Genomic DNA, 16,394 nt, shown 5'->3' on the forward strand with positions numbered 1-16,394 from the left:
TATTAGCTTATTTAGTGTCAGCCAAGTTTGCCCGAGGCTTTATTTAGTTCACTGCGTTTGTTTGTTTGTTTGTTTGTTTGTTTTTTTTTTTTTTTTTGGTTTTTGGAATGAAAGGGGAAATATCATTAGACGAGAATATTTACAAAAAATTCGAAATCAGGAGAAATAAAACAAGCTCATTGATGAATGCCTTGGTTAAGCTCCTGGGCTTTTTTACAGCATGGTCTTCAAGAATTAACGATACATTTAATTGTAATGCAGTGCAGCATTTTCGTCGTGCTTCATGGTCTTTCGTTATATATGGGGTTAAATGATAATTTCAGTATTAAAATATAAGTTTAAGGGTAGTTTGAATCTTGAATTTGTATTTGGTATATTTTGAATAAAGTATGTAGTTTCTACAAAGCAAATGTCTTCAATGATAACAAAGTAAGGTATAAATGTCAAAAGCATAAAATTTACATGCCCCATATTTTAGATAAAAGGTATTTCTAGAAAATGGTTTATATGTGGTCTAGAATTTTGATTTGATTACTAATTATTTAATCTTTTTTTTTTTTAACTCAAAGGGTATAAAAGCACAATTCTAATTTAGCTTGGCTTTAAAATTTTGAGGACAATAAAATTGAAATACAAACAAAATAAAGCATTTTATAATTTTATCCTTTTTCTTGGAATAAAATACAAGGATATACTTTCAGTTTTGTTAAAATTATGGTGACTTTTTTTTTTTCAAAAAAAAAAAAAACGAATACTTTAGTTAAATTTTTAATATTTTAAGAAATGTGTTATTAAAAATTATAAAATATTTAATTTTATTAATTAAATCTATGTTAAAAAAATTTAAGATTATTAATTTATTTCGATTGCCTAATTATCTGCCTGTGTCTTTTCCAGTTCAAGGAATTTTAAAAATACTATATGAAAAATAATAACATTTAAAGTACGATAAACATAAATTATATTACTCCCTTTGTTAAGAAAATAAAAAACATTTTAATTAAATTTTATCTAAATAAAATAATTACTTATTTTTAAATTAATATTATTTTTTTCATATTCATCCATATTTAATAGGGTGTTTTATTTTAAAATAAATATAAAGTAATTTATTTATTAGAGCATTTAAAAAAATGCAATAATATATATTGAAACATTAAAAATACCTTATATTTTTTAATATTTAACCCTTCAAAAAATGCATTATATTTCTAAATTAAGAGAGTAATTAATTAATCTCTTTTTAAGATTTTTTTGACATATGTATATGAAATATTATTTTTTTTGATCGAATATATGAAATATTATTTTAGTTCACTCACACTCACACACAGATATATATATATATATATATTTAATTTAAAAAATTTATTAATTAAATAAGTTTACGAAACTAAAAAAATTAAAATATGATTAAAAATAAAACATATGTAAGCATTAAAATTATTTTTTAGTAACCTAAATGATTTGAATTAATATTTATTTTAAAAAATATATTTTGTTTTAAAAATATATGATATAATTAAGGTTGATGGAAATGAAATATAAAAATTTAGAAAGTTGGTATATAATTTTGAACTTTTAATTTTAGAAAAAGTTTATATAAATTTTAAAATAAAAGGGTTAAAGATTATTTGGCTTTTAAATTGTAGGCATCTAGAATCCTCATTTTTCTAATGTTTTCCTTTAACTTTTAAAAATGATACAATTTTACTCCTAACATTAATAAAAATATAAAAAAAAATTTTGTTAGTTGATCAAAAAAATAAAAAAGGTACAAAAATTATAGAAAAGGACAAAAAATTTAATCTAAAAATTATAAAAAATGATTAAAAAATTACAAACAAAAACATAAAATATTACAAAGAAGGATCAAGAAATTTCTTAGTCTTTTTATGTAATTTTGAAGTATTGATCTATCTTTTTTTAGTTAATTAAAAATTAAAGTTAACTTTTATTAAAGTTGGAGTGACATTACATCATTTTAAAAAATTAAAGGGTAATTTTGCACAAAAAAAAGTTTAGATTCTCAAAATGCTCTAGAGCCTTTAGTTTAGGGGCAAATTATCATTTACCCAAATCAAAATGATTACTTCCTCTAGCTTTATTTATAAGTTACTTTCAATATTTTTATGGGAACCAAAAAAAAACATTAAACATCATTAGTTCTATCTAAAACTTTTAATAAATTTTCAACTTCATCCCTATTAAATGTACACACCTTAAAATAAAAATACTCTAATATACAACCTTCACAATATCTAATAGGGATAAAAAGATAAAAATTAGAATAAACATAATAATCATTGAGGTTTCCCGTAAATAAAATTAAAATAAATATTATTTTCACATTGTAAACAGGACAAGAGGAATATTTCTTTAATTAAAGCACTAGAATTGAGGTAAGTGAATCTTGTTCAAATTTTTTATTACATTAAAGGCATCAAAATTATGCCCTATGTCAAAAAGATAAGGATGTATTTTTGCCTCTAAAGTATTCTTTAAAGAGTCACTAGAATCCTAAACTATTAATTAGAGCAATTTTTTTTTAAAGTAATTAAAACGGAGCATCTTTATCCTTACTATCAAATTTTCAACGTTAATCGTTAGAAATATTTTTTCTAATTGAGACTCATTATTAATTGTTTGAGAATTTAATAAAAAAGGCAAAAATGTTCTGTTTCAATTACTTTAAGGGTAAAATTAATTTACTAAATAATTTAGAGTGTTGGGTGCTCTTTGGATAATATTTTAGAGGCAAAAGTGCACCTTCACCCTATGTCAAAGTAATAAATAAAAAAATAAATTTTTTTTTGGGGAAAAATAACATTTCCCAGTGTATCATCTAAACTTTTTTAACAATACATAATTTTTAATAAAGTTGATATAATATATTTGTTAAACAATACCAGATGCATTGTTAAAAATTTGTCACTTGATATTTAAAAATTTTATATATCTGTTAAACAATCAACAATGTTCAATAATAATACTCAAGTCTAGCTGATACCTTTGACATGTCGTCGGACGAAAGAATGGTCCCCCCCCCCCCCCCACCCCTTTTTCTTGCTTGAGAAGTGGTGCCGGCGATCATTTGACTGCCTTGGATTCAAGGGAATTGGAATCCAACGGTCTGGTTTACACATCACTACCTCCTCTAGCATCTATCGTTCTTCAGGAAGCTCGAAGCCATGGTAAAAACCTTGTAAAGGTTACAAAAATCAGGTCATATCAAAATTTAAGATAATTTTGCATCCTATAGGTAATTTATTATAAATAATGATATCGGAATTGTCACGAGGAATTTGACGTGCGAGCTTATAAACTCATTTGTTTGTTTCTTTTAAGACATGATTTGAGGGGACTGTTCAATTTTTCATGACAAACTTTTAATTTTCTTAATGTTTGTTGCTAGGGAATGACTATCAACAAAGTTATATTGTATGAGTGGAAGAACTTTCATGAAATTAATGTGTAAATTAATTTTTGTAATTTTTCATTTTAACAAAGTTGGAGACTTTCTAGAATGTTTAATAATTCAACTGGAGTATTAGAGTGATAGTCGAAATATCTTGAAAATCCCATAATTTAATTTCCTTTTTCATTATAAATGACTCTACCACAAGCCAATTTTGAGACCTTTTAGAAGCTCATGTTGATGATCATGATTTGCAGAACGACCCGCGTTTCCAAGGGGCTAATAGAGGAGGAATTGATTAATGTTCGGGGCCGACGTTAGCAAGTACTTTTATTACTGCTTGTTTCGTTTCCGGTTAGTTTTATCTCTTTTGTTTTATTTTTTTATTTTGACCTGATGCTTTATCTCTGGACCTTGCTTTTTTATTTAATGGAATGCATATCTTTTCTGGTCAAATAATATAATAATAATTATTAATTCTAAAATTATACTAGACATAGTTTGGAAACCCAGACCGGACCGGCCGGGTCAACCCGAAACCCGGTGACCCAGTCCTTTTTTCGGTCTGGGTTCATGACTAAACCAGTATGAGTCTAACCCGGTGTAACCGGATAACCCGATGGGTTGACTGGGTTAACCGGGTTGATTATTTTTCAAGCTGAACCCCCCAAAACGACATCGTTTTGGGGGATTTTTTATTTTTTTCAAGCCCTAAAGCCTAAATGAGGAACAGCCGAACAGAACTGAAATTCGGTCTAGTCCAGCTAGGGTTCGCCTTCACACTTCGCAGATGCTGTCTTCGATCAATATCAGAGATTCAGATCAGTATCACGGCACGAGCATCATATTAGATTAGTGTCACTCAGTCGCCTTCGCCACTTTGATGACTCAAAATATCAGATCACTCAGTTAGCTGCGTCATCTCTCTTATCTCGTCTGGTTGCCCTAACCTAATCGGCCTCACGCTCTATTTTCGACCTCCATCTCTTCTCTAGTTCTCTTCTCTAATCGATTTGAAATCAGAGGCAGAGCACGCACATAAGATACACTTCATCGTATCGATCTGTAGTTCTTCACTTCTTCTTGACAGCGTTCAGCTTCAGCCCATTGTGACAGAGTGATTCAGCAGCTCATGCTCGACTTTTAGCATTAGGTCAGTTTCACTATATCTCGTGCTGGACTTTGTTTTTATTTCTTACTTCAGCTCGTGATTATTGTTTCTTTGCCTGATTGTTGTTTCTTGAACTATATTGCTTTTGCTGCTAAGTAAGCTAATTGCTTTCTTGAACTATATTGCTTTCGGCAGTTGATTGCTTATTGCTAAGTAAGCTACTGATTATTTTTATTTCTGGAGAAGATGATTGTTTGCTTGATTTTGGTCATGACTGTTGTCTCTTTTTGTTATTGTTGTTTTTAGATATGATTCAACTTGCCTCTTCTCGTGCCTAGTTGTTTCTTGATTTAGCTTTATTGTTAATTTATTATTTGAATTTTGCATTTGTGTTAAAAAATAAAATTGAAGCTTTGTCTTTAGCTTGCAGAATAAAATGTAGTCATTATATTGATTATGGATATTGGAAGTAGTCCTAGTGATCGAAATGAGAATCTTACCTTCAATTCCAATGATCCCCCTCCTAGTGGTAATGACTCAACATGTGAGGCCCTATCTGTGTGTGGAAAAACTGACCCTGCTTGGGCACATGTTGCCTTAAGAAAAGAGGGCAAGAAAAATATATATACTTGTCTTTATTGTGCATCAAGTTATGGAGGAGGTGGGATTAACAGAATGAAGCAACATCTTGCTGGTGTGAGTGGTCAAGTAGCTTCTTGTAAGAAAGTTCCTTATGATATACGTCATAGGATGGTTGAGTCTTTGAAAGGTGGGAGAAAAAGGAAGGTTGATGATAGAAAAGAACAAGAACAAGAACAAGTAGACATTGGGGACCTCAAAACTAATGATCTAATTGCCCCTACTCTAATTAAGACAGCCCCTGAGAGAAGTGCCAATAAGAGGCAAGCTTCTACTGCTTCAGTTGAGAATTATTTTGCCCCCAGGATAACTCCTGGTTCCCAACCTAGCATCAAGAGTGTGCTTGCAACAAAAGAAGCACAGTATAATGCAAAAATGATTATTGCTGAATGGGCTATTGTCAATTGTATTCCATTTAATGCATTAGATTGTCCTTTATTTCAAAAAGTCATAGATGCTATTGCTTCAATTGGGCTGAGGTTCAAAGCCCCTAATGCTTATGAATTTAGAATCAATTTGTTGACAGATTGGAAAAAGGAATGTCAATTACTTATTGAGAGTCATCAAGCTAAATGGAAAAACACTAGATGTACACTCATGGCTGATGGTTGGACAGATGTGAGGCAGCGAACTTTGATTAATTTCTTAGTCTATTCTACAAATGGAATGGTTTTTGTGAAATCTATTGATGCTTCAGATTTCGTAAAAGATGCTAGGACTTTGTTCTTGTTGTTATGTGAAGTGATTGAGTGGGTTGGTCCCAAGAACATTGTTCACATAGTGACTGATAATGCTGCAAATTATGTAACATGTGGCAAGTTGATTGAGGAAAAATATAAAAATATTTATTGGTCACCTTGTGCTGCTTATTATTTGAACCTTACTTTAAAAGATATAGCAAGCTTAGATAATGTGTCAGCACTTGCAACTAAGGCATCAAAGATAACTGTTTTTGTTTATAATCATATGATCTTCTTGTCATGGCTTAGGAAAAGACGGGGTTGGAAAGAAATTGTGTGTCCTGGTGCAACAAGATTTGCCTCTACATTTATCACGTTGCATAGCATATATATGCATAAGCATAACTTGCAAGCTTTGGTGATTGATAAGTACTTTGTAGATCATAAATTGTCAAAGACTCAAGCTGAAATAATTGTTACTGCCATCATATTAGATAATGGCTTTTGGGGTGATTGCTTAGAAATTATGAAAGTTGTGTCTCCTCTTATAAAGTTGTTGAGAATTGTGGATTCAGATGAGAAGCCTTCTTTGCCTTATGTTTATGAAGGCATGCAAAGGGCAAAAAAAGCAATCAAGGCAACATTTAACAATAACAAAAATTATTACAAGCCTTACACAAACATTATTCAAGCTCATTGGGATAAGCACTTTAAGACAAATCTTCATGCAGCGGCGTATTTGTTGAATCCTGCATTCTTGTATGATGAAAACTTTGTTCACAAAAGAAGGTTAATGGATGCAATGTTTGACGTGTTTAAGTCCAATGAAAGTGAAGAAATTGATTATATTATGATGATGAAGTAGTTGAGTTTGTATCGTGATCGTAAAGAGTCTTTTGACAAAACTTCATGTCAGAGAGCAGCCCAAAAATTAAATCCTTGTGAATATTCATATTTATTATTTAACATGTTCATGGTAATTCTAGTTATTATATGATTAACAACTAACTAAATATTTTTCATTTGCAGATGAATGGTGGTCATTCTATGGAGATTTTGTTCCAGAATTGCAAACTCTTGCAATGCGCATTCTTAACCAAACTTCTTCTTCTGGCTGTGAAAGAAATTGGAGTTTGTTTGAACACATCCATACCAAAGATGAAATAGATTACAACATCAAAGATTGAATGATTTGGTTTTTATAAATTATAATTTGAGATTGAATCATAGGTAAAAATTAGAGTTTTGAATGGTAATACTTTTATATGTGATGTTTCTTTTCTTTTCTTCTTATTAGTTTTTCCTCTACACCATCAAAAGTGCTCACTTATATGTGATATTTGTTGCAGTGAAAGGGTGGAAGTTTGATGCTGTATCTAGGCATTTTTTCCCCTCCATCTATCACTCAAAATGCTTACTTTCACATGATATTTAGAGGATTTGAACCTTAAGTTATTAATGTTGTTAGATAATGCTTACGTTCACGTGATAATCATTTTTTGCTTCTTCCCTCTCCATTTCAACCACGTTGATTGATGTAATTAAGTAGCCTCTGAACATTTCATTAAAAAAAAGCTGACTATTTATTTTTAATGGCATGGATAGATTATTATTATCTTAAAATTTAATATGTGGTTTTATGTGCTATTATGGGGAGATGGGCAGCATAACAGATTCAAAATGCATGATGCATGGGGAAGGGATTACATATGCGTGTACATATTCATATGTTTTGTGCGAGTCTCAGTTTCATGCAACTTTTACCTAATCTAAAGCAACTTTTAATGATGCTGTATTTTTATTATTGTTTATCATATTTAATTGCTTTATTTTTTTAAGGAGTCAATTGACGAAAAATAAAAGTTATGATCCCATTGATTATGAATCAATTGACAAAGTTGACTTTTGGATGGTTGAAGAAGAGGAAGAGCCAGCTCCTGAGTTTGATTCTCAAAATGTTGCAAATCTTGAAAGTACTATTCACAATGAAACCATAACTGCTCCATCAACCCTTGAGAGAGATTATGAAGGTTTATTAAATCTACTATCATATCTAATACAAGTATATGAATTTCTTTTTTAAAATGCCATTCATTAGTATTAATTTTTAGTTCTTGTAAGTGATGAATATATGAATGTTCTAGAGTCCCCACCTTTGCCTGATGTTGCTAGTAATTCTAGTTTTTCTCATTCAACTCCTGATGTCTCAATGCCCGAAAATTTGAATGAAGTTAATGATGATTTTGGTGTTGGTGAATATTAGTTTTAGACTTTTTAATGATTAAAGGGTTGTAATTGTAAGGAATTAAGGATTGATATTTGAAGTGTTGTATTTTATTATTGTTGGACTTTTGAGTGGTTAAATTTGATTGACTTTTTTTATAATTAATATTTTTTTATTTAAATTATATTATTTTAATCATGATCGTTTGATCATCGATTTAACTTTTGATTGAATCACCAATCCATGATCTATTCTTGTGACTACCTATACTAGATGTGCTTCGTATATTTTACAATATGATATAATTGGAGGGGGGGTGGGGGAGGATCACAGGACTTGTTGGCTTTGATATGCGCATCTGCAGCTCCGCTGCATTTTGAGAAAATTTTGGAGTTTACTGATAAATGTGAATGGTTTAAATTTAATGTTAAACCATCTTTCCGAGTTTAGAGTTCCGACTCTCAGCAGAAAACTCAATTCCGATCCCTCTGTTGAAGCATCTGCAAAGTGAAGATGTTGTGTTTTGCAGCAACCAGGTATACCTTTCCTCCATCATCTTCTTCTCGCTTTCTTCTATCTTTACCTTTCTCACTCTATTTCAAGTTCTTCCTTCATTCCCATTCTCCAAACCCTGATGAGGTTTCCGATGCCATTGCTTTATTCAATCGCCTGTTCCGTCAACGCCCTCCTCCCTCGATATGCGAAATTACCAAAAGTTTAGGCGTCATTGCCAAGATGAAGCATGACCCCACTGCCATTTCACTTGGTTCTCAGGTGGAGTTGAAGGGTTTCACTCCATCTTTAGTTTCTCTGAGTATTTTGATCAGTTGTTACTGCCACGTGGGTCGGATGGATTCTGCTTTCCCTCTGTTGGGGAAGATTTTCAAGATGGGTTTTCAGCCGGATACGATAACTTTGACTACATTATTGAACCGGCTATGTATCAATAACATGGTTGGGGAAGCATTGGATTTTCACGATGACCTCATTGTAAAAGGATATTCTTTTTTAATGAAGTTAGTTACGGCACTATAGTCAATGGATTATGTAAAATGGGGAAATCAATATCTGCTGTCAAATTACTCCGGAAGCTGCCGAGTCTTGCTATGAAGCCTGATGTAGTTATGTACAGTACAGTTATCGATGGGCTTTGTAAGGATGGATTTGCAAGTGAGGGACATGGTTTGTTTTCAGAAATGATTGGCCTGCGGTCACATACAGCACTCTAATAGATGGGTTCTGCAAAATCCATAGTTGGAAATAAGTTACTCAATTGCTTAATGATATGTTCCAAAGAGGCATCAACTTGAATGTAATCACCCTCAGTATATTGGTGGATGCATTTGTAAGGATGGAAGGATCATCCAAGCACAAGCCATGTTTGCCAAAATCATGAAGCTTGGTCAAAAGCCCACTGTTGTTTCCCATACCAGCTTAATAGACGGGTACTGTCTGATCAATAATGTAAAGGGAGCAGTAGGAGTATTTAATAAGATGATCAAAAGTGGTTTGAGACCTAATGTTGTCTGTTATAATATTTTGATTAATGGATATTGTAAGAATAGAAGATTGGATGAGGCCATGTATCTCTTTAAGAAAATGCGTTCTAGAAATTTGGTTCCCAACACCGCAAGTTATAATTCTCTTATTGATGGCTTGTGCAAAGCAGGAAGACTCTCAGATGTTGATGAGATGCGCCACAGAGGTCATCCCCCAAATATATTCACTTTTAATGTATTGTTAAATGCATTTTGCAAAAGGCAGGATCTTGATTGAGCAATTGCATTATTTCAACATGTTGTCAGAGAAGAAATACGACCTACTGTCCACACCGATAATATTCTTATGGATGGTTTGTGCACAGGTGGGAAACTAAATAAGGCAAGAGAGATTTTTCACTGTCTATTGATGGAAGGTCACCATCTAGATGTTGTGTCTTATAATGTTATGATCAAAGGACTTTGCAAAGATGGTTTGTTTGATGAGGCAATGATTCTAGCTGATAAAATGGTAGACAGTGGGTACATCCCTAACAATATAAACTTTAAAATTATTACTGGACACCTTCTTGATAAGAACGAGAATGGTGACACCGAGAAGCTTCTTCGTAAAATGGTTTCAAAGGACTTGTCAAAAAATTGAAACAAGGTGAGGCCCTCTAGTTCTTGTTTGTTTCTGCTAAAAGTTGTTTGATTCTGATTACTATTGATGTTCTGTTCAAGGCTTACATTTAGTAAATTTATGTTGCCTTTGTGCCATTAGCAATGTTAAAATTTTTTCTTAAAATGGCTTTGTTCTTTCTTCTTAATGGCAGATTACTAAATTCATTCAACCGTTTGATATGCATCTCTTGTTGCTAATGCATTTGTCTCTCAGATTGCTATGATAGAGTTCTTTTCTCATGTCATCAATTGGGTGGAAGATTTCAGACTCAATGGAACAATACTTTTCACTTTATGGAAGAACGTGAACTTGTATATAATATACTTATTGCCACAATGTTATGGTACCAGAATGGTTCATCTTCAGCAACAATTTTTGAAGTTTCTGTTTTGGACCCAGCTTCTCTCCACTTACCCCTCTCCACTAATTCTAAACAATGTCGTTTACTCGTTTTGCTTATTCAGGTAGAATCTACGCCATTCATTTTATTATAATCTCAACTGTTGCTTGTGGAATTTGGAGAGAAGAGACCAAATCAAGTTTCAGCCCTCATCGTTTGCCTCTTTCCATTTCATTCTGCAATGATGAATTCTCATTTCCCTCAAACCATATCGACCCTCAAGAGGTCTTCATTGTCAGTGAATGTTCTAAGGTCTTCATTGTAACATTCTACTTTAATTTTTAGAGTTAATTAGAATTAATGAAAAAAAAATAGAAAGAATGTTTGAAGATAAATAAATTAATTAGGAGATTTTGTTTAACTTAGGATATAATTTTTATGTTAAGTTTTGCTTTTAAAAATTGGAAATAATGATAAGTGATAATATATATATATATATATATATATAAATAAAGAGAAGACTTAATGAGGAAGTATATTGAAGTTAAAAAAAAAAAAAAAAGAGAATAAGATGAGGCGGTGGAATTGAGGCCAATATATATATTATGGCTTTGCTCTCTCATCTCATTCACGCACAAGACAAGAGAGAGAGAGAGAGAAAGAGAGGGAGATAGAGAGAAGGAGAAGGAAAGGAAAAGGTTAAGGGTTTGAAGGCTTTTGAGGTAAGATTTTATGCTCAAAACTATTTCTATTTCCAAAATTTCTTTTATAAATATTTTCCTACTCATCCAGAGCTTTCAAATAATATTAAAATTTTGATGAGTAAAGTAAATTCTAAAATTTAAACTTAGAGTAAGTATTGACTTTTAACAATGAAAACTATTAATTAGTAGAGATAAATTAGTACTTAAATTTTATTAGTTCAGATTTGTTCTATAAACTGATTTGGGGGTTTAAAATTAAGTTTTTAATTATAAAATTTGTGATTTCTGGTGTATAGGATGTTTATATTGATTAAATTTTGTTTTTGAGATTTAGATAAGTTAATTTAATTTAATTTTGGGTTTTTATTGGAGGGATTTAGATTGGAAGGATATGATTGTAAACTTGAGAAGTTTAGTTAAATTTTATATTTAATTGATAAATTACAATATATATATATATATATCTAACGGTATTTATATCATTCGATGTCGTAGATTAATCTATTATCGTGGTTAAGAAATTCCTTACACATCTGAGTTAGTTGTAGCTTGGAAAAGAGGTAACATTGGAATATCCTTTCATATATTGAGATACTGGTTTTTAGTATTGTGTATATATATATTAATATTTGTGTAATCTTATTGTGGAATGTGACATTTGTTTTATATGTCGCAAAAGAGGTAATAAGGATGGCTAGTAATATGATTATTTGTTCGGGATTAATGATTGAATATTATGCCACGTGGTTTGCCTCCACTACGTGCGTAATGGTTGGCCTTTTTCTTGTAGTTCCCAATGTCTTTGACATTTTGAGACGATGGGCACCTTCTTTTTAAGGGAAGGAGTCCTATTCTGATGGCAATGTACCTTTGGCCGAGTATAACCTTAGTTTAGGCTCCAGCTAGCGGTAATAAAGGAGTTAGGAGCCATAAGGGTGAGGTTGGGAAATGTATCACTATTGTTTTAATTTGACATTGATTTAAAAATTGTTATAAAATTGTGAATATTACATTTCTTGTTTTATGTATTGATCATGAAATGCATATGTATATCTACGGATATGTTTGCGAACTGATTTCAAGAAATATGTTGGTATATGTTAGAATAACCAATTGTTACTGAGATTTTTAATCTTACATGTTACTTCTTATCATTTTTAGGTGAGCAGTTAAATGGAGCTATAGGGAAGGCACCGAAGAAGTGAGCTTAGGCTCCCTTCTCTCAGCTTGGCACGTGGTTTTCTGTTTATTTTGTAATTATAATTGCTATGACTTAGGGACCCTTATAAATTTTATTTTGGATAATTGTTATAGGTTATTTGACCGTAACTACTCAATCTTTTGTTTGAACTTGATAACTTTTAAACACGTCAATCTGGACCATGGTTTTCTATTGGGCCAAGCCTATTTATTTTGGATTGTACATGTTAATGGTATAAGAAAAATGTGTGTTTAGTAGAGTTGATTATATCTATAAACTGTTGTTGAACCCTGAACTTTCTACAAATTATTTATTGGGCTCTATTTGCCTTAAGTTCAGTGGTGATTGTTAATTTTGATGTCGCTTTGTTTGGACAGGTATATTTTTAAGAAAAATGTTTTTTTATAAAAATAAAGGGGGGAGGTTTTCTTTTGTCAAAAAAAAAAAAGGCAAAAATTAGGTCTGTTACATTCATCATTGGCATCTTCATTGTTGATTTAACCCCCATTGTTAGTTCATCACTTGAGCTTAGAAAGTAGAGTTTTGTGGTAAGGATTCATGTTCAATAGCTTCGTTGAAAGTGTTCACCCATTCTTTATCCTTGATTCTTCAACAATCTCTATGGTGGGGATGGGTTATGATTTTTTAAAATGAAATGACATTGTGTTTTGTTATTCTCCTGTTCAACTAAGGTGAGGACAATTGATTTGTTCATGTCTGAAAAGAGGAAACTCAATCTTCCCACAGTGCTTCCATCTAATTCAATGTTGTTTTGGAAAGTAATTGAATACGATTTTGATTCAATGTTGTTTAAATCTAATTGAATTTGCTGCTTTGATAAGTATTGGACATGATTGCTTTGGTATTGAATCTGATTATGCATTGATGGACGTACTTGTATGGATTTCAAAAGTGTGAACAATGGTACTTATTGTATTATTGATGGGCTGATAACTACTGAATGCTGTAATTTTGAAAAATGCTTTGCATAAATACTCAAAGAACAATAGAGCTCTGACCTCACGGTATCCAAGGTTTAGTTTTGTTGCCCTCGCCAGTGTTGTTAAAGGCGAAAGGCGCACTCAAGCTGCAAAGCTTGTAAAACGGCCTAGGCGCAAGGCGCTAAAAAGGTGCGCACCTAAGTGAAGCAAGGTTTATATATCATAAGTGACTACTATTTCTTTCCCCTTTAAAAATTGTGTCTAATATGTTTGTTTTTATATCAGAAGTGACTTTACTATTTCATATCTATAATAATCCTATTTCATATATGTGAAACTGGTATTATAGGTTGCAAACAAGCATGGGTACAAAGGAGGAAATAATGGAAGAGATATGATGATCATTGGGCTGGTTTTGCATAACTTGTTATGAATTGGGTTGATAAAATTCACAAATTGAAACTTTCAAGATTTCATATATTGCACTTTTGTCTTGATATATTGTGGTAGATGATGACATTAACTTTACACTGCGAAACTTTATAATTGCAATCCAAAAAGAAAGTAGTAGCTACAATCAACCAAGGAGTTATGAACAAAATGAGCTCCAAGATCAGAAAAGATCAGAAAGAGAGAAGCTCAAGCACAGTAAGTGCCATACAATGATTTCAAGAGCCATCATGGCCAAAAACAACGAAAGAGAAGCTCAAGTGTATCTAATAGAAGCTCTGACTGGAACAGGTGTAGAAGCAATGGCTGGAATAAAAGGAAGAAATGGCTAAAACAAAAGGAGCTAATGAAGCAGCTGGGAAGGGATGAGCTGAACTGGATGATATTGTATGGCCTTGAACCTGTATTTGAATCTCAACAATGTAAATAAATATTGTATGGTCTTGAAACTGTGAAGTGTAGTAAAAGTTATATTGATTTGAACAAAAGTGACTCAATTTGCCTGGAAATCAGTCATGATATGGGATTCTATTATGTTGATGGGATTCAATTTGCCTGCGAACCATTCTTTATTGAATTGTTAAAGGGCTTCATTGCTTTCCTTGAAATATGTTGTGTGCTCTAGGCATATCTTATTTTTGGCATTGCTTGTAATGCACATGCCATTGTAATGTCTTGGTCAGGAACTTACATTTTTGTGTGCATGCAAAAAGGTTTCAGAGAGCCATTTGAAAGGCTCAATGATCTTATCACATAACAATGCGATTCTAAATATCACCCCTCCCCTAAAATGGTTAATGTCAGAAAATAACAAGAGATCTATTATTCCAATTTGTCTAATAAATTGTATTTGAGTAAAATGACTTCTCCAAAATAAAGAATAGTCAATCAATGTATATCATACTAGAACACATTTATAACTTACACTTCCAAGTCAATTTAATAAGCATAAAAGAGAGATGAATTTTTCATCAATTGTCTTCAAAGTAAAAAACACATCTCGTTTCACCATATGATAGCTTGTTGTCTTCTTGAAATATGATAATTTTTCATATCAGTTCTTGTACTTGCATATTTTAAATTGGTTTTTCCTCCTACATATTCACTAATTAGCTTAAATGATAATTTTTTTTGTTAATCTGAATTTTTCAGCACTTGTTAAGCCATGAATATAAGCAACAAGAATAATCATTTAAAATAAATCTGATTGAATTACACATTACACAGTACAAGAAACAAAAATATTGCACAGTGGGGTAGCATGTTTGATATTCATTATTCAAAATCGCATTCTTCTAGTTTCTCCCATGCCCCACCAAGTCCAAAAACAACGTATATATAAAACTGAAAGAAAACTGAAAAAAACTAGAGAGAGAGAGAGAGGATGCATGAACTTGCACTTTGTGAATAAAAGATTAGTCAAAACTGATATGTAAGGATTAAGAGGAAGCACCCTAATATTAATAATGTCAATCTTATCCAGTACAATGGATTACCCTAATCCTACACAAACCTGGATAGGGAGTACCTGCAACCTATTCTATTACTAAACATCTCTTTGGAAGATTTTTCTCATAGTTGGCAGAAAGAGCTTTTTTTCTTTTTCTTTTTAATACAAGTACATGTAAAACTCATGTAAAAGTTGAACAAAATCAGGTCATGTCAGATTCCATTAAAGATCTACATCCTGGGGGTGTATGATTGTAAATAATAAGATCAAGATTATCCCGAAAGATTTAGTGAGCAAGCATATCCGTACATCTATTTATTTTTCTAAATATGTGTTTAAAGGTAATGATCTAATTTTTTATGATTCTGTTGATAATTTCAAAGAGAGAATAGTTATTAAAAAAATTATATTCGATAAATGAGAGTGCTTTCACAAAATCAGAATACACGTTGATTGGCAGAAAGAGTTCTCGTGGAGTGGGGCAGTTGCTTCACTTTTTCTATCAACGTCACGAACACTAAATGAAATTTTATGAACAGGCAGTTCAGTCAAAAACTTCGACTGATATATAAAATTCTCGCTGGGTCCATCCTTCTTAATTATTGCTTGTAACTGTTTGTGTCTTCCATGTTATTTGGATTTACTCATCTTTTTGTGTGTCATATTCTAAAGTTTTTTTTTTTAAAAACTTTCTATGAAAGTTTTTTCAATTTTCTGCACAAAACATATATGATATTATCCTTGACATAGATTATAATCTTGTATTGTCCTGCTGGCGATCGATTAATCTCTTTGATTTGTGGAAATATCTTCTGTGGTTTTTGCTATTTGTGAGAGGATGTGTTAAGATAAATGCTGAATCTTAATTATTTTTCTATATATTATATAATAATTTGTTATTTGCATTTTACCAGCTAAAAACTTTAGATATCAAATAACAAATTAATTGGCTACTAAATCACTGCCAATATGTTATATGTTGAGTGAGATATATGATAAAGGCACTTTTTTTAAAAAAAGTGATGATTATATATAGAGTTAGTAATTCTGGGACAGTTTATTAGGGTGGGGCT

At 31.5% G+C, this 16,394-nt stretch overlaps 2 protein-coding genes across 2 annotated transcripts; both read left to right on the plus strand.

Annotated features, from left to right (window-relative positions):
- The first annotated feature begins 4,985 nt into the window (after window positions 1–4,985).
- LOC129316594 (uncharacterized) lies at window positions 4,986–8,583 on the plus strand. The gene is made up of 5 exons (XM_054961008.1): window positions 4,986–6,678; window positions 6,878–6,979; window positions 7,768–7,878; window positions 7,993–8,096; window positions 8,437–8,583. Exons 1-5 carry the CDS (start codon window positions 4,986–4,988, stop codon window positions 8,581–8,583), a joined length of 2,157 nt encoding a protein of 718 aa, XP_054816983.1.
- On the plus strand, window positions 8,418–14,411 carry LOC129316595 (pentatricopeptide repeat-containing protein At5g41170, mitochondrial-like). Its single transcript, XM_054961009.1, is given in 5 exon segments — window positions 8,418–9,098; window positions 9,164–9,282; window positions 9,369–9,415; window positions 9,418–14,069; window positions 14,163–14,411. Coding segments are annotated over 4 exon segments (1,110 nt in total). The 5' UTR covers window positions 8,418–8,585; the 3' UTR covers window positions 9,849–14,069; window positions 14,163–14,411.
- Window positions 14,412–16,394: the final 1,983 nt, after the last annotated feature.

The sequence above is a fragment of the Prosopis cineraria genome, unplaced genomic scaffold (genome assembly GCF_029017545.1).
Source record: "Prosopis cineraria cultivar Desert tree isolate PC_DT_omini unplaced genomic scaffold, ASM2901754v1 PC7, whole genome shotgun sequence".
Classification (NCBI taxonomy): Eukaryota; Viridiplantae; Streptophyta; class Magnoliopsida; order Fabales; family Fabaceae; genus Prosopis; species Prosopis cineraria.